General features: G+C 36.6%; 1 protein-coding gene across 1 annotated transcript; it reads left to right on the top strand.

Annotated features, from left to right (window-relative positions):
• Nucleotides 1-9033: 9033 nt before the first annotated feature.
• prss35 (serine protease 35) lies at nucleotides 9034-18000 on the top strand. The gene is made up of 2 exons (XM_056475529.1): nucleotides 9034-9326; nucleotides 15763-18000. Exon 2 carries the CDS (start codon nucleotides 15776-15778, stop codon nucleotides 17036-17038), a length of 1263 nt encoding a protein of 420 aa, XP_056331504.1. The 5' UTR covers nucleotides 9034-9326; nucleotides 15763-15775; the 3' UTR covers nucleotides 17039-18000.
• The last annotated feature ends 1066 nt before the right edge of the window (nucleotides 18001-19066 follow it).

Raw genomic sequence — 19066 nt, 5'->3', positions numbered from 1 at the left:
AACATAGAAGTTCTAGTAAATTGAAACTGTGTCAGTCCAGTTTTCAGAGTTGAAGTTCAGTTTAGCTCAGTTCAGTGTGGTTTAAATTTCACTGCTGAAAGCCCAAACACTGAAGAGTGGCTGCAGTGGCGAGAAACAAACTTCACCAATTGACAAAAGTGAAGGAAAACACCTTGAGAGAAACCAGGCTCAGTTGATATTCAATCTATAACTCCTCCCCGAACTTCACATTGCCTCTAGCTTTCTGAATGGCTGTATGTCATCGCCGATTTGTTTTTCATTCAGAACACTTTACTTTTCAGCATGATTTTCAATCGCAGGTCCATATATACAGCATGCTAAATATTTCACAGGCATCTGCAGCACATCTGCAATTCTTCCTGATCTCATCTTTGATAACTCACAATGATTGTCACATGGGTCAAAGAGCACCAATGTTCCTCCAATGTCAGCCACTTGTCAAATATTTCACAAAACCTGTCAGTGGTTATCAGCTGATAGATATGGGGTAGTAGGGACCTTCTGCACCTATTGGGAGGCTCAGAAGGCTGTTATCATCCAACTACACAGTAAATCATCTATACTAACAGAGGAAACTCCAGATATGTTTTACATTACTGTGATGATTAGGTTTAGGGGTGGGATAGTGTAGACATTAATAAAATACAATTAATGGGAAATTTAATAAATGATATATACAATTCTCGTGTCAATCAGCAACACTAATAGAGAAGACTCTGGATCCTGGTCTGTTTTTACATTACTGTGACAGATGGGTTTAGGGTTAGGGTAGGGGTAGACATTAATAAAATACAATTAATGGTATATTTAATAAATAACATAAATCATTCTCATTAACTTTCAGCCTCAGCCGTATGTGATCTATTCCTGATTAACCATGTGCATCGATGATAACAGCATTCTGAGCCTACTAGTAGCAGAAGACCCCTACTAGCCCATATCTATCAGCTGATAACCACTGATAACGTCCATTTAATCGAATGATAACATTCGAATTGGCTGGAAATCTTGCAGTGTGAACTCGACATTAGTTTAACTTGCCCTTATGTTACAATTGAGGTAAATTTGTGGGCCATATTTTTGCTACAGGCCTAAAATCTAATGTCCCTTTTCGTTCATTATTTATATAATGGATATAATAATGGAACGATCCATTAAATAGATCAAAATGTTTACATTATTTTTAATAAATACAGTTTTAAACTTTCTATTCATCAGTGAATGACTGTAAAGTATGTAATACTTTACATATATAAGATAGAGAATGGTTACATTTTTTATTAAATAAATGCAGGTTTGGCGATTATAAACAACTTCTTTAAAAAAAATGAATAAATAAAAAAACTTTCCCCATAAAACTTAGCCCATACATTTGCTTTGCCTCTTGCATATGTTTGCTGTATAAGGACGCTGCAGCCTGAACTTTCACCCTGTTGAATGTGACTAAATATTTGCTGTCAACATGTATGTATGGCCAACCTCAAGTTATTTTCTAGCTAGTTCACAGAGAGGAAGGGGGTGCTGGTTAGGAAAGTAAATGGCTTGTAAATGGCTCTCTCTGTCTGCTGGGAAGCTCTAATAAACGTTGCAAAGGTGAAAGCCTGCAGAGATGGTTTATGTCCATGACCTGAATAAATAAACACCTGACTCTTTAATCTACAGTACATCGCCTTCATCGGCTCTCTTTAAGGATATGAACAGCACTCAACACAACACACACGTCCCCTTAAACACCTGCAAATTGTCTTATTTAGCATTTAAATTAAATTATGAAATAGCAAAGATTAGAGTGAACTTTGGCCACAAGCTGTTGAGTAAATTGAAGCTAATGTAGAGCTACTTGAGGAGATTCATTTGTTGTTTTAAATAACAGAAGCACAGAATTAACACTGAAGCTCAAATATCATTTCTTGAGAACATTAATAGATTGCTGTCTGGTTAAAATATCAAAAGGAATGCTGTAGTTGCAATATTAGGAGACACGGTTTTCAAACAGCATGAAACCAACACTTCAGACCATGAAGAAATTACTTTCCCTGACAAAGAACTCTCTATGAAACCATGAGGAGAAATATTGCCTAAGGCCATTCCTTTCAGAGCACACATTTAATAATTTATGCACCCTTCTAGATATATTTTACCCATAGCCACAGCTAGCTAGCACACATGCTACAGAGAAGAAATGACTCATTTATAGGACACAATTGTGAATTCCATCTGTACTCAGAAGTCAGAAATTCTGACCTTCCAGAAGAAACCTTTAACTGAAATGTCTCTCAGGCCATAAAGCCATCTCTGAATCTCAATACAGAGCAAAATGGTCTCTCAGAACATCCACAAGTGAAATTGTAGATGCGTATATGTTGTTAGCATTAGCATTTTTGTTTGTCTGTGTATCAAACTCAACACAATACAATATTTTTCTGTGGGCATTTTGACACTACCTGTGTGAAAAAGCTGTCTTAAGTCAAAATATTTGTGCTATATATTATTTATAATCAAATAAGATGGACTTTGGGAACCCACAGTTTCTGAAAACTTTCTCTATCTTTGTCTGGATTTTGGATTTACCCTTTTGGATTACCACTCAGAGGTTGTAGTTTGTTCCCTTGTTGACCTCTGTCTGTTTAACCAGCTGTTTAATAAACTGTATTTGGATCCAACAACTATGTTGTCATACTTAGCGGACATTACAATATTATTGTTTTTAAAAAGCGAATGAGAAATTCACTGAAATTTCACAGTCACTACGTTTACATGGACATCAGTAATCAAGTAATTTGCCTTAATCTGAATTAGACATATTTTGATTAACGTCATTGAGTCACCTTGCTATCCACATTTGCGCCGGAGTTTCATGTAATTTCGAGTGTTTCATTTTTAATTTGTTTACTTTAAATGCAGTTTGGCTCTTTCACTTTCATTCAGGAACATTTCATGCATGCCCCCTGTGACGCACTGAGGTATTGGATGAGAGTATGAACTGCTGGAGAAGTGTTGTTTTAATGGAATTTAATACCGCACACTGTATAAGAGAAAAAAACCTCCATATTTTGAGGTGTATGTGTCTATGGTCCTTCGCGGACTCGGTAGGTGCAGAAAACTGTGTCAAACAGCCGTGTGTATATACTACCCTTTCGCAAAATGCGGCGAAAGTCCTACACAACAGTAATACTTTTAACATGTCTGTAGGGCAGTTCAATAATGCGACTTAAATCAGCACACTCCACATGTCTAATTCCATTTCTGTTTAGTTTGATTATGACCTTAATTAGAATAAATTAATCAAAAATCGCTGTTTACATGGTAGACTTTTAAAGTATCGTCTTAATCAAATTAAAATCAGATTATTGGCATCCATGTAAACGAACTCAATGACAGTTGACAAACAATTAATAAATTATTGGCGTATCCTAAAGATTTTGTAAAAAAAAAAATGAATGAGAGGAGAATAATGACATGTCTCAGTGCTTTCCAGAGTTTCCCGCCAGGAAGTGACATTTTCTATCAGTGCTTTAACCTCGTAAACTCTTTTTTATTATTATGGAATGCCTGAAAAACATTAATATTAAATGTCATCAATCAAACAACAACAATCCAGGGGTTTTAGTCATTTAGTCCAAGACAAGTGCTTCATCAAAGTCCTTGTTCGTATTGCTTTTAAGGTTGTTGATCCCTCAATATACTCAAAATACATTTTAGTTTCAATTTTAAATAAAAAAAAAAGGTTTGCACTTACAAAATTTGCTTTTGTGAAATGAAATTTGGCCAACAAAAAAAAGAAGGTTCATGAAATGAGAATTACTTTCCTTTTCACATTCATGGTAACCAAAGATAACATTCTTATTCATTCATTCATTTTCTTTTTGGCTCAGTCCCTTTATTAATCTGGGGTCGGAATGAACCGCCAACTTATCCAGCATATGTTTTACACAGCGGATGCCCTTCCAGCTGCAAGCCATCACTGGGTAACACCCATACACTCACATACACTACGGATAATTTAGCTTTCCCAATTCAACTATACCACATGTCTTTGGACTCATGAGGGAAACCGAAGCACCCAAAGGAAACCCACGTGAACACGGGGAGAACATGCAAACTCCACACAGAAATGCCAACTGACCCAGCTGAGGCTTGAACCAGCGACCTTCTTGCTGTGGGATGACAGCGCTACCCACTGCGCCACCATGCCGCACCAATCTTTTGTAAAATCAAGAATATCACCCCAAAATGTCACTGATGAGGGAAATTCCAAAATAATTGAACAGAAATTTCAGGATTCATTAAGCAAAAAGAACAGTTGGTGTGAATATCATTACTAAGCTTTTTAAGATTACACTTGTCTGGATAGCATCTATGAATCAGATTCAAGGTAACTTCTCTTATTTTGTAAAGATGGTCATGCCTTTTTAGAACCAATATAAACAGTTAAACAGAACTTGGGGACAGACACAAAATGTAGAGATGCTCGGCCGATCGGTATCATATCACATTTAATGACTTGATCAGTACTCGCCAATTTGGCCAATCTCAAGAACCGATTACAGCTGTTTGTTTAGAAGTTTACAAGCAGAGAAAGACGCACATGCGTTCACGTATATTATACATAGCTGACAGCAGCTACAACACGTGAGGAGGTAAATGATGTGTGGAAGCATGATTCACTCGCATCACAACAGCTAAAATATATACAGATGCGGTGTAACCTCTGTTTATACAGTCTATTGGTTAGACTTGCAAGTAATGGTCTCTTTTTTGTAAGTGCAACCATTTTATTTACCATATTTTGAGCTGCTGTGACACAAGCGGAGCAATCGTTTGTAATTTTTCTTACCAATTTTTATATGTGCGTCATGTTATTTTCTGTAAAGCTGCTTCTGGCCATGATACGCTTACACCTAAATGGTAAAAAGAAATGTGTTTGAAGTATTACAGGCAACATCCTCAATTTATTCACTTAGGTAAGGCGAGATCTACACTTAAGGTTCATACCTAGAGGGAAAATGTGCTTTAATGCATTATAAAGCATCAGAATCGGTACTCGGTTTCGGCCAATCACCATGACAAGGAATCGGTACTCGTTATCGCCTGCAGAAATCCTGATCGGAGCATCCCTAGCAAAATGTATTTAATATTGTATATGTATATTAATATGCCTATTTAACTTAGTAGAGTGAACACACAAATAAATGACATTATAATTATTTCATGATTATAGAGGAAGAGAGACAAAACCAAATGTCACTAAATACACATACAAGCATTGTTTTTTTTAAGATATATATCGTATAGTTTGTGATAGCAGGCAGCCCGGTGGCTCACTGGTTAGCACTGTCACCTCACAGCAAGAATGTCGCCGGTTCAAGTCCTGGCTAGGCCAGTTGTCATTTCTGTGTGGAGTTTGCATGTTCTCCCCAATTCCTCCGGGTGCTCCGGTTACCCCCACAGTCTACAGACATGCGTTATAGGTGAATTGAATAACTAAATTGGTCGTAGTGTATGAGTGTAAATGACTGAACAGCAAAACCCAATAAGTTAAGGTAAATCAAAGCATTTGAGGAAACCGATTGCAACAATTCATTTAAGTTTAAAAACTAATCCTAATGATTGATGTGAATTTGCAATTTGAGCACAGTAAAACACAATAAATGAAAAGAACTCAAACCAATGAGTACTGTATAAACCATTAAGTTAAGGCAACTCAAAACGTTTGAGAAAACCGATCGCTACAAACCATTTGAGTTTAAAAAAATCTATGTTAGTACTGTGAACTTAAGTTGAAGAAAGGAGATATTTAAGAGATTAAGTAAGTGTTGATTGAGCATTTATGATGAACACCTGCTGTTTAGAAGCAGAATTAAGCTGCGGTCACACTAGAGTTTGAGCATGTGAAATTCTGTCATACGGCACTGCAAAAAGGGGTGCCATTAAACAAGATGATTAGACATTTAAAAAAGCGAGCGATTGCTCCATATTTAAAATTTCTGTCCAGAGAGGTCATGTTTTGATCCTTGATTGATCTCACACAGTCACGTGATGCGATTTCACAGGTCAGAATTCACCAAGCTTGAACTTTACAACGCAGCAATCTGCGAAACTTGCTGCAGGACCTTACGTTTCCACTCTGATTAATTCGCATGCGTATTAATGGAAGTCTATGGGGAGAAAAGTCCAGTGTGACCACAGCTTTACTTAGCAGTGGTGATGTTCAAGAAAATTATTAATTTTCAGTGAATTTCAGACATCTGACAAAGATAAACTCACACAAGTTAGTAATAAGTGTAGCTGTTGATACTGTTTGTGGAGTCGTTTAATGATCTTCTGCTAAGATTTAAAGAGACTGAATGTGTTTTATTTCTTTTAAGGCTGTGACTGTCAGCTGCGGTTTTGTGTTTCTCTTCAGTAATTCTGCTTGCCAACAGCAGGTGTGCATTATTAATCACTCAACACATACTTAATCATTAATTACTCATTAACTTCAACACGGGAGTTCAAAACTCTTCAAATGATTAGAATTAACTTTCTGTAAACTGTGAGTTAACTACACTCACTTCATTTGATAAATTTGACTGTTGGGTTTTACAGTGTGCATGGGTGTTATAAAGTACTGGGTTGCAGCTGGAAGGGCATCCGCTGTGTAAAAAATATGCTGGAATAGTTGGCAGTTCAATCCACTGTGGTGACTTCTGAAATAGGGAGTAAGCCGAAGGGGAAAAAACTATTCTTTTTAACATTAAAAAAATGTTTGATTACATTAAAATAAAACAATAAAAAAGTATATTGAACATGCTAAATGTACCTGCAATTGTAGAATCACTCAGCAGTCATGAATGTTTAATTATTCAGAATTACTGGTAGCCAATTCTACATTATTTCTGCATGAATAAAACAGTAAAATGTGACTAATATGCAAAGGTAACTTATGTTTTTTTCTTTTCAGAAAAAATGATATATAATTTGTCACAATGTTTTGCTAATATAGAAATTAGACTTTGAATTGACAGAGAGAGCATATGATGATATTTGTTGCGTCATATTCTCAACACTGGAGGGTGGAGACCACAGTCTGAAGCAGTGAGATCACCTTTTTCTGTTCAAACTTGACAGAGAACATCACAGTCCAGTGAAGGATGCTGATGTGAGCACACATTGAGGAACCTGAAAGACTAACACATTCTCTGAGTGCCTGTGAAAAGCGAACAAGACTTAAAGGCATTTCATGACATACAGTAGACTGAGAATTGGAAAACAAAAGCCACCAAAACAAGAAAAAGGGTCAATATATAAAACATACTAAGTATTGTCTTGCATCTCGAAATCTAAGAATTTGTTGTTTCTACACATAACCACATGCCCTTAAGGCCTCTTCAATATAAAATAAGACTCAAACATTTAACTACTCAATTTGCCTTTGTCTCATTAAGAGGAAGAATTAGCATCTTGTGATTGATCTCAGTGAATGAAGCAAGGAGAAAATGGCTTTCTAAAGAGACTCAAGTGCAGGGTGAATAAACAAATCTTTTAAGTTTTCATAAATAACAAAAGAATGGGATCTATGTTATGTTTTTATCAGCATGTTCCTATAAAAGGTCATTAATGGGTATTTGTGCACTTCAAACATTTAAATGACTCTTCACTGGAAAGTGGTGAAGTAAACATGAACTATACAGCACTTAACCTTCCTTATGTGAATATACAAGTGTTAATTAAGCATATAACTTCATCAGTAATGAAGAAAAAAGATTTTACAAAATCATTAGAATTTCATAAGACTAAGCTATTTGGACAAAATAAAAACATGTTTTCATAAAAGAATTAAAGTTACATTAATTATAATAATTTAAAAAACTCACAGGCCTCTAAACATCAATCAAAAATCCTATACTGTACTTCTGTACTACATAGTACTCCTGTTTGAGAGTTTCATGGTAATTTGCTTCCGTGTTTTTCATTTACCAAGACAAAAACAGCACATTGTTCTACATTTTTCTGTAATATTTGTAATTAAGTGCAATATTTACTATAACTTGAACCGCATTTTCACTTTTCCCCCCTTTTTTTTACTAGTCACTATTTTTACTCATTCTATAACCACAAACAAGAAACACCTTAAAGTCAATTTGTACCAAAATATTTATACCATTTATACCATATATTTTTGTTAACAAACTTTACTAACCTTTTGCTTTAGAGCTTTAATAAAGCTTTAAGAAAAGTTATTTTCTCATGCATGGTGCAAACAGAAATTAATCTGTGTAGTAATTTCAAACTTTGCAATAATAAGACTTATTTCATTGAGACCATATAATGTTTCCATATGCATTAAATGCGCTGAAGCATTATTAAGTGAATTTTTAAATCTGTATAAATGAAAAAACTATTGTGAGATTAAATGGGTTTTAAAAGGCCTAGTTTATCGTTTTATAGTTATAATACACACCTTCCATATCTATATTTCTAAAATAATTAACATAATAATCATAGAATCTATCACTTCTCTTAACCAAGAGATTTATTTAAATACATCAATTTCAATTAAAAATGTGAAAAAGAAAGCTGCGAATTCGAGAATTTCTGTTTATGAATAAAATATTTCCCATAAAAAATAAAAAGTTGATAATGTAGTACTCTGGTAAATCGGTTTTACCTTTAAAAGTAACAAATAATATCTTGTAGAAGGCAATAGTGATAATCTAGAAACAAAATAAAGAGCGTGGCGACATTGTCGCATATAAAATCTGCATAGACGTCCACGCAAATTTGGAGGCGTCCTTTTAACTCCGAGCCCCCCTGCCCGCGTGTTTACCACATCATGTACACGGACACAAGTGTCGGTGATGTGGGAACGGAACCGAACCACAATGAAGCGCCGCTGCTGCGCTATTGTGCGCCCAGTGGAACGAATCAGTGGAAAGCCCCATTGAATCATGGACATAAACGACTCTTTGAATTGTCAAATAAAGATTTATTCAGATCCCTTGACTCAGGAAGATCAAGTGCTGTACGAGCCTCACTTTCTCTGCTCCATCGCCGAGAGCATGATGGTCCCTCCCCTATTTCAAACTCTTTGTGAAAATCTTGTTGGGACTTTTTTCCTCCCTTTCCTTTAAACGTCAAGTGTAATTCCTACCAAGGGCTTCGTCTCTGAGCTCTCCCTGTCTTGAAGGTGGAGCAGATATGAAAAGAAACGGACTATACACCAGGAAGCCTCTGAGATGAAATAACTTTTTAGACGGTTCCTGCTAAATTAACAAGCATCTGTTTGCGGATTGAAACATCTCCCATCAATCGAATGATAGCAGGTATGATGCTTTTCACCTTTAGGGAGGTGCACTTTTATTACTTGTAGTTATTTTTGTTATTTAGTGTTGCACAACTTTCTGGTCTGTATATTTATAAAAAAATATATTTTTAAAAAAATTAGTAGTAAAATAATGTCAGTCAAGATTATTTTAAGCATTTCAGGTGGCCTTTATTTATGAATTGAAAACTTCTAAAAGATGAGCTACTATTAAAAAAAGTTTGTTTACTTGTTTAGCAAGTTCAGTGAATGCTTTAGACATTTTAAAAAGTACATTTACAACTGTACCAGTATGCGTATAGTTAATACGACTGTATTCATTAGTAATGAAATTGGTTTATGTTAACTTTATGAAGATTACCCAAACATCTAACTATCCATTAAAAATAGCGAGTGTCTTCCTGGAAACCAGTATTTTTGATGATGTGATTTATTCATGAAATTACTAATTCAAACTTTAAACCGACAACTTTGAATGAATTAGCATATTTATTTTAATCTGAAGGACGACACGGTGGCCCAATGGTTAGCACTGTCGCCTCACATCAAGAAGGTCGCTGGTTCAAGTCCCGGCTAGGTCAGTTGGCATTTCTGTGTGGAGTTTGCATGTTCTCCCCGTGTTCGCGTGGATTTCCTCCGGGTGCTCTGGTTTCCCCCACAGAAAGACATGCAGTACAGGTGAATTGAATAAGCTAAATTGGCCGTAGTGTAGCCCATGTGTGTGAATGAGTGTGTATGGATGTTTCCCATGGGTTGCAGCTGGAAGGGCATCTGCTGTGTTAAACATATGCTGGATAAGTTAGTGGCTCATCCCGCTGTGGCAACCCCTGATGAATTAAGAGACTAAGTCGAAGGAAAATGAATGAATTTAATTTGAAATAGGGTCAGTAGCGCCACCGTTCGGTTGATCAAGTTAGTTGAAAGGTTCTGCAAGATTGAGATTTCAGAACATTTGTATATGATGTTTATATATTGGAGGGAGATTGTTAAAAAAAGATTTTTACTGGGTTTTTGTGTATAACTTCTCACTAGTCTAAGCCTGTTCTAGTTCTAGATTATTTTTGTTTTGCTTTGTTTTGTTTTGGGGTGTGCAAATCCGATAGATTCATTACATAAAAGGCATCGGAAATGTCACTGGAAATGTCCCAGCAAGTGATGGAGGAATGTCAGATCGCCGTTACTCATTTTAGAGAACTGTTGATAGAGAGATCAGACCATGTGTCAGACTACATTTATTTATTTTGCTGCCTTTTTAAGGTTTGAGCTGTCTGTGCATTTCTCCTCATAGTCACTTTGTTTGGATGTCTGTAAGTTTTTGCTTCTCCTGTCCCCCTCCAGTAGGGATGCATCAGATTTGTCATTGCCTGAATCCAAAGCTTCCTCGCTCACACATTTCCCTCTCACACTTTCACTAAGGCCACACAGTATTGTCTGTGCAGACTGATTCTCACAGACAGAGCGGCTGATGTGGATAATCTGCACCGACGGCATGTCATAGTGAAGTGTGAGGTGGGAGGAGAGGGATTTAAGCTCCCCAAGGGAAAATGTATTGAATCAAGTATGCAGTAGCATTGTAGATTCCAGTCCAGCCCAGAGCTGACTGTTGATTAGAAAATATTGCTGCAGTCTGTGTTTTCTTGGGCAGTGCTCAGCAATCTAACATATGATGTATGTGTGAGAGTAGTCCCTGTGAAATGCTTTTGCTTATCTGTGTGTGTGCGCAGGTGTGTGTGGATAATCTTCCATCATGTTGCACTCAGACCAGCACTTTAGCTTATAATGCTAGTCCAATTTGCAACATTGCTAAAATGTTGTTTTTTTTCTTCAGTTACCTGTCTTTCACTTACACTTTGTTTTGAGTCGTAAATTACAGCATTTAGTGGTTTTCCATTGCATAATGCTGTTGTCGTCGTCCATAGGAATGTCTCCTTTTTTGTCTCTATTATATCACACACACATATCTGTTATCACAATCTCTGAAAATCAATGCAACTTGCATTATGTTATGCCTTTCCTTCATTCATTTTCTTCTCGGCTTAGTCCCTTTATTAATCTAGGGTTGCCACAGTGGAATGAACTTCCAACTTATCCAGCATATGTTTTACACAGTGAATGCCCTTCCAGCTGCAACCCATCAGTGGGAAAGTTATGTCTTTTAATAGTGCTAAAATATTGGTTGTCATCTTAATTGTACTATAATCAGTGCTTGGTAGATTACTTTTGGATTACTTTTAGATTATTTTTGCCCTAACTGGTTTGATTATTGTTACCTGAAAATAAAAATAAAATATATTCTTTTGCTTCCACATAAACTGCAACATAAAATGCTTTAAACACATGTTTTAGTTGTTAAAAATAAAGAATAAAAGAGAATGGTGTAAAAATGTAATCTATAAAATGTAGCTGTATTCTGATTAGCATAAAAATATCCTAATTACAATGATTACATTTGTGGAATCTGATTAGATCTGGATTACATGTAATCAGTTACTGCCCAGCACTCACTATATTATTGTTGTAGTTTTCACCTTGTTGCTTGGCCAATTGTAATTCATATTCCATGAAATATTCCATATGTAAAAATAATATTCCACCTATTTATTTGGTTATGCAATAAAATATGACATAATGTAAAGTCAGCTGCAATTAAAAAAATAATAAAGAACACCTCAGAACCTTGAAAGGCCCCTTACATGTGTCATTCTGCAAACAGATATTTAAACATGGATAAAATCTGTAATTTATAGACCTGGAAATGTAATGGAAATGTATACAAACATTAAAAATAGATGGAAAATACATTATTCATACTTATGCAAAGGCCCGCGCCGTGTCTATTGTCATTTTTCTTGCACACTCAAATGACTGAAAAGGTCACAGAAATGCATTGGGAACCTTAGTATCTGTTATAAAATCACTGCTTTGTAGCTAGTATTTACCTATGTGATTTATGTGAACATCATATGAAGCATAAAATCGTGAAGCATATTTTCATCACTGTGCAAATTGCCAATATAGTGGAAAAATAAATGCCCTCTGCATGTCCAAAACCTTTTTCTGTAACCTAATACATAAATCTATTCATACCCTGCTCATAGTCTTGTGTATCTACAGTATATGTGTGTAGGTGCATGTGTGTTTCAATTATCATAAAATTTTATGGTAAGACTACCAATTGCATTACTGTCCTCGGAAGCCTAGTATATACTTATAACTGACATTTAGCAAGACAGTATGAAACTTTTCCAAACCACTGACTCAAAAGCTCAATATCCTCACAGACCCAGGCAGCCACAAACCTCTAGTCTCCACAGGCAGTGTTTTTTTTTTTTACTCTAATAGCAGATATCTTCTGTTAGATGATGACTAGCTCGAAATGTGAACATTTTTGTGTGCTATTTGAGTCATTTGTTTAGTCTCTAACGCTAATGCAGCAAATCTGGCATCCAGAAATTATTTTCCAAATAAAATGTTATGTGTGTTTTATATAAAAGCATAATCTAAAGTTTTGGATTCTGTGGAAATATTGTTGACTTAAGCGTATTAGGAATGGATATAAAGGTCTGTGGAATGTGGTGATGGGCGATGAAGAGTACTGTACTGTATATACACTCACATGCTCTAGTCTAGAAATAGTGCTTCGAAGTCTTATTACTTGTCTCCCCCTAGTGGTCAGGAAAATAATTCACTATTTTTCAGCCTTTCCTTCTATGATGTGATTTTTGGATGTCTTCCATATCTGATACAGATTTCAGGTCTCCGAGCTCCTACTAAAGAGCTGATGAACTAAAACAGGCGTACTAACAATTCAAGATGTCCAGTGTTATGACCAGAAAAGACATACACTAATCAAATGTGAATTCTGTACAAAATTAAGTCAAAATAAACCCCAAAATTAAGTGAAGGCAAATGTATTACCTGTGCAAAAGTCATCTGAAGATGTGCAGTGTACATGTTGACGATGAAATTTACACCAGCTTCATTGTCCGAATGCCAGAAATGGTCTAATTTTTGGAGACGGAAGGGTCCACAGCTCTACCATTGGAGAAAGAGTACATGGTTAACATGTGCCTTTCATAACTAATCACATTACAGCCTTGAAGAGCACAACATTCAGTTTCTGTCAGAGTTCTGCCTCACTCCCTTTTTTAAATCCTGTTGAAAACAATTAGATTACACTTTAACCTACCTTTACTTTAACATTGCCACAAAATGGTCATTGACTTATCTAATAAACCAGCAGCAATTAATTCAGCATAGTGAAGCATGTCTTTCATTGACATCCATTTAAATACATGGCCTCTGAAGCTGTGTAGAATTAGCCAGTTAGCTATAATGTGTGTAGGCTAGCCTATAGGCGTACATAGCCTAGCATATGCATAAAGTGAGATAAACTTTGGCTTTTAGATGAGAGCAAAGTGAGAATATGACAGTTTTAGCAAACGTTTTGGAAGAACATCTAATCCAGCCAGTCAGCATAATGTAGGGCTATAGATAAGCCATCACTTACTTCAGTCTTCCTTAAGTTCTCCAAAAGTATCTGGATACAGCCTTGATTATGCAAGCTGAAACTGCAATGTCAGACACTGAGACTTGCAATTTCAAACCCAATGGAGCTCAAACATGCAGTAGGGTTAGGTGTGCACATTAAAAAGCATTGCATGCAGTTCAGCTTGCCACTGCACTAGGTCTGGATCAAAGTTTTCTGGCATTCCTCCTCCACCCTAGCTCCATCTTCTCTGTGGAGTGTTCAGCAAGCCAAACCTATGTATTTCCAGAGTGTCTAGCAGAGGTTATTTGCTATATTTGACTTGTTATTTGACTCCACCCACCAATGCCTGATTTGAACAGTCAAAATAACCAATAATGCTTCCTTACTGCACCATCAGTGGTTTGGAGATTTAGATATGTAGTGGTGTGAACTTTAGAAACACTCCACCTGAAATCAGATAGACCCTTTGCCACCCATTGTTGTATTTTTTTAAAAATTTGTATTAAATATTGTTAATAAAATTTGTAATAGGTGTTTAATAAAATGTGTTTTTCATTAAAGACAGGAGTAGGAAGCAATTAATTAATTTAATTTTTAAGGTGGCATCCATTTGATAAATATATTCACATTTAAACTGAATATAGTATTATTTCAGACAGTTTTATTATGTAGCATTAATACTGAAGTGCAAATATCTGTTACTATTTTCACACAAAAAAAATAATTCTATAGTGTAAATCAGTGTGCTCAAACCTGTTCCTGGAGATCTACCTTCCTGCAGATTTCAGCTTCAACCTTGAACAAACACACCTGAACCAGTTAATTAGGACCTGAACAGCACTTGATAATTACAGACAGGTGTGTTTGATATGGGTTGCAATTGAAATCTGCTGGAAGGTAGAGCTCCAGGAACAGTGTTGGTCACCCCTGGTGTAAATAGAATATATCACGTTCCATGCATTGTGCGTTGCATTATGCCAAGAGGATACTATGATTTTTACTTAGTGTATAAATAGCCATTGGTGTACAGTTGATAACATAATTATTGGCCCTTCTATGAAATTGTAATTCTTTTTCAAATATTTCCAGAGCTGTTTAAAGAAGACATTTAGTCTTTGCCATGATGACAATACATAATATTACATAACAATACATTATATTGTAATATTTAACATTTTGTTTTTTAATTATTTTGCAAAAAACAAGTATTCAACTGGGTGGCATCTCAGTGGTTAGCATTGTCACCTCACAGCAAGAAGGTCGCTGGTTCAAGTCCCGGCTGGGTCAGTTGGCATTTCTGTGTGGAGTTTGCATGTTCTCATCGTGTTTGCCTGTGGAATTCCTCCGAGTGCTCTGGTTTCCCCCACTGTCCAAACACATGGGGTATAGGTGAATTGGGTAAACAAAATTGGCCATAGTGTGTGAATGTGAGTGTGTATGGGTGTTTCCCAGTACTGGGTTGTGGCTGTAAGGGCATCCGCTGTGTAAAACATATGCTGCCACAGTTGGCGGCTTATTCCACTGTGGCGACCTTTGATAAATAAGGGACTAAGCCGAAGGAAAATTAATGAAATAGTATTTAGTTCAAAGTGCAATTTAAAGGCTTAACTAGGCTAATTAGGTTAACTAGGCAAGCCATTGGACAATAGTGGTTTGTTCTGTAGCCAAAAAAAATTTTCTTAAGGAGGATAATATTGATTTCAGCAAAAAATAGGACTATCTCCCGAAGAAAAATATAATAGGAATTATTGTGGAAAAATCCCTTGCTTTGTTAAACAACACTTGGGAAATATTTGAAAACGCATAAAAACTTCATGGGATTTTTAATAATTTAGTCTTCAGGTGTATATTTTCTATACCATGTAAAGGTTATCAGACACAGAAGCATCACAAACATATATATTTAAGTGATTTTGATTCTTTTTTTTTTGTCTTCCTGGTTTAGGGGTGTCTCTGAAATGGGCCTGGTACCCTTAACGCTCCTGCTTTCCATCTCAGCGCTGGCTGTGTTGGGGTCCACCACAGTGGACGATCCCACAGGTGACAATGACTACACCTGGCCACAGAGGAAAATACCACTGGTACAAGAGAAGCAAACTGTGCACCTAGAAAGTTCAGAGTTTCTGGCCAAGCCTCAGAATGATCTTCACGGAATATGTGGCATCGAGTGCCAGCAGCGTCTCCCCGAGCCCAGTCTGGATGATCTGGAGCAGCTACTGTCCTATGAGACCATGTATGACAACGGGACGCGCACTCTCACCACTGTCACCGTACAAGACCTAAATGTGAGCAACGACTGGACAGGAGCATCTCAGTTGCACACTCGGCACAGACGGGAGGTCTACGGCACAGATACACGGTTTACCATCACCGACAAGCAGTACTCCATGAAGTATCCCTTCTCCACTTCTGTGAAGATCTCCACGGGATGTTCTGGAGTGCTGGTGTCTCCCAAACATGTCTTGACAGCAGCTCATTGCATTCACAATGGCACGGACTATCTAGATGGGGTACAGAAACTCAGCGTTGGTGTGTTGAAAGAGCGCTCACGTCGTAAGAATGGACGGAGGGGGAAAGGACGGAAAGGAAAGGGCCAGAGAAAGCCTGAGGAAGAGGAAGTTGATGAAAATGGAGAGATTGTAGGGAAGCAGCAGGAGCGTAGGGGCAAAGGTAAAGGCAGGAGGAATCGGAGCCGTCGTAGTACCGACTCAGAACAGCCTTCATTCCGATGGACAAGGGTGAAACAGATGCAGGTGCCGAAGGGCTGGTTTAAAGGCATTTCGGAAAATGTTTTAGCTGATTATGATTACGCTGTCCTGGAGCTTAAGAGGGCACAGAAGACTAAATTCATGGATCTTGGAGTCATTCCCTCTGTCAAGAAGTTGCCTGCTGGTAGGATCCACTTCTCAGGATTTGATGATGACCGACCAGGCAACTTGGTGTACCGTTTCTGCTCTGTGTCCGAGGAGTCCAATGACCTGCTGTACCAGTATTGTGATGCCAAGCCTGGCTCCAGTGGCTCAGGTGTCTACATTCGCCTCAAAGAACCCGGCAAGAAGAAGTGGAAGCGTAAGATCATTGGGGTGTTCTCGGGTCACCAGTGGGTGGATGTTAATGGGGGGCAGCAGGATTACAACGTGGCTGTCCGAATCACACCTCTAAAGTACGCACAGATCTGCCGCTGGGTCCATGGAGACTCCAGCCAGTGTCGGGACACCTGAGAGACTCTTTCCCGGCTCTCACCAACACTTGTGCCTCCCATGCGTGCACTACACAAACTGCTGCATTCAACATCACTAGGAACTAAAACATTCCTACCATTGAACTTTTCCAAGCTATTTTGATACCTTAATTTATTTTATTAGTCAACTTTTGTTTAGGAATAAGTTTGAATGTATTTCTAGATTCTGCTGTCCTAAACGAGAACTAATTCTGTCCTAATCTGTTGTTTTGAATTAGAAAATGTACTTCGGTCAGTGTTGTTTGCTATGGGAGGCAGTTGTTTTGTCTGGATATCTTGTAGTAGAGAGCTAGATCTGATGACCAGTTACCACAAGAAAAAAAAAAACACCTTTTTTTCTTAGAGAAGTTTTGATGTTTATTTGTGGATTGTTTTCTTATCTTTTTATTTTGAAGAAAACGATATCAAAGTACTGGTGTTCTTTGAAATTATTTCATCTTGTTATCATTATTATAAATGTTATGATTGTGTGCCTTTGATAGTATAAAAATTGTCTTCATGGGCTTATACAGTTGGTTCTGCCTTTAGTATCACAATGCAGGCAGTTAGTTAGAGGTTTAACCTCCTGATTCAATGTCCTTGTGGACTTTTGGTGCTAATTTAATTTTAAGATATAAAATATATGAGGACCTGTCGGAGTAACAGCCTACTGTAGAACTGTAAGTATGTATTTAATGTAAGGCTCATGTTATGAGTTTCATTCTCATGTTGTTCTTATTTGAAAAGAATTACACAGGGTTATTTAAATTTAGGTCAATGTTAACTATCATTGTAATTGTTATAAAGAGAACGCCTTGTAGCCTAATAGGAAATACAAATGGAAAATCTTAATATAAAATAGATTTTCTCAAAATTATTTGCATACTTTTTCATTTTGTACAATTTTTCTGAATGTTTGTTATTATGGACCAAATAAACGGAGAGGTACATGTATTGATATAAGAGGACAAAATCATGTCTTTTTTTAAAGTCATATTTGCATATCTGACAGATTTAGATTCAAGCATGCTTTGCATTAATGCCTTTAGAGGCCCAAATTAAGATCTTTTAAAGGTGATAAAAATGAATATACATTTTAAATATTACAAGGCAAGCCAAGTTTGTTATATATAGCACATTTCATACACAATGGTAATTCAAAGTGCTTTACATAAACAGGAATAAAAGAAACACTGGTAACACTTTATTTTGATGGTCAATTTGAGTATTAGTAGATTGTTTTGTAAGAAACATTGCAACTACATGTCCACTTACACTAACCCTAACCCCAACAAACGGACCATCAAAATAAAGTAACTGAAACCTTTATAAGAAAATAAAAACAAAGAATAAAAATGATTTAAAAAAACAGATAAAAACAGTAAATAGGTGTTAAAAGAATGAAAAAGCAACTGTCTGACTGTCTTATTGGGAAGGCCAGTGAGGAGGCCGTTACAGTAATCAACCCTGCTGCTGACAAAAGCATGAACAACTTTCTCTGGAACAAGATTTCACTGGAAACAAAGCATCTAATTCTTGCAACGTTTTTGAGATGATATAGTATGCTGATTTAGTTACTGCTTTGACATGACTCTGAAACTCAGATCTGACTCCAGAATCACACCAAGATTCTTGATTACATTTTAAAATTATGTAAAATATTACAAATATAATCATAGTTTTAATTTTGCATATTCAACTTAAATAGAAAATGATTTTCATTATCTACATGAAAAAAGACACAAGAGGAAACGGGTAGGCAATTCTTCCCATCAGTGTTTATTGCATCTCAAAGGGCTTACATGCACTATTTATGGGTGTCAAATATGAATCAATAAATCAAAATAAAAATTCTTTCATAGGACCTTGTAAAGAGAAATCCTTTGTCAACAGGAAAAGTGAGTTACAGAGGTTTGGCTATGCAGGGTCGTCAATCAAACCTTTCTGTAACACTGTTTAACAGTGACCTCCTGATAACTTTTACAAAGATCTAAGAGTCTATCACTGCTAATGAACCTACGCCCAATAA

Source organism: Danio aesculapii, chromosome 16 (genome assembly GCF_903798145.1).
Source record: "Danio aesculapii chromosome 16, fDanAes4.1, whole genome shotgun sequence".
Taxonomy (NCBI): domain Eukaryota; kingdom Metazoa; phylum Chordata; class Actinopteri; order Cypriniformes; family Danionidae; genus Danio; species Danio aesculapii.
The sequence above is the reverse complement of the archived record's forward strand: the minus strand, read 5'-3'. Positions and strand labels throughout refer to the sequence as shown.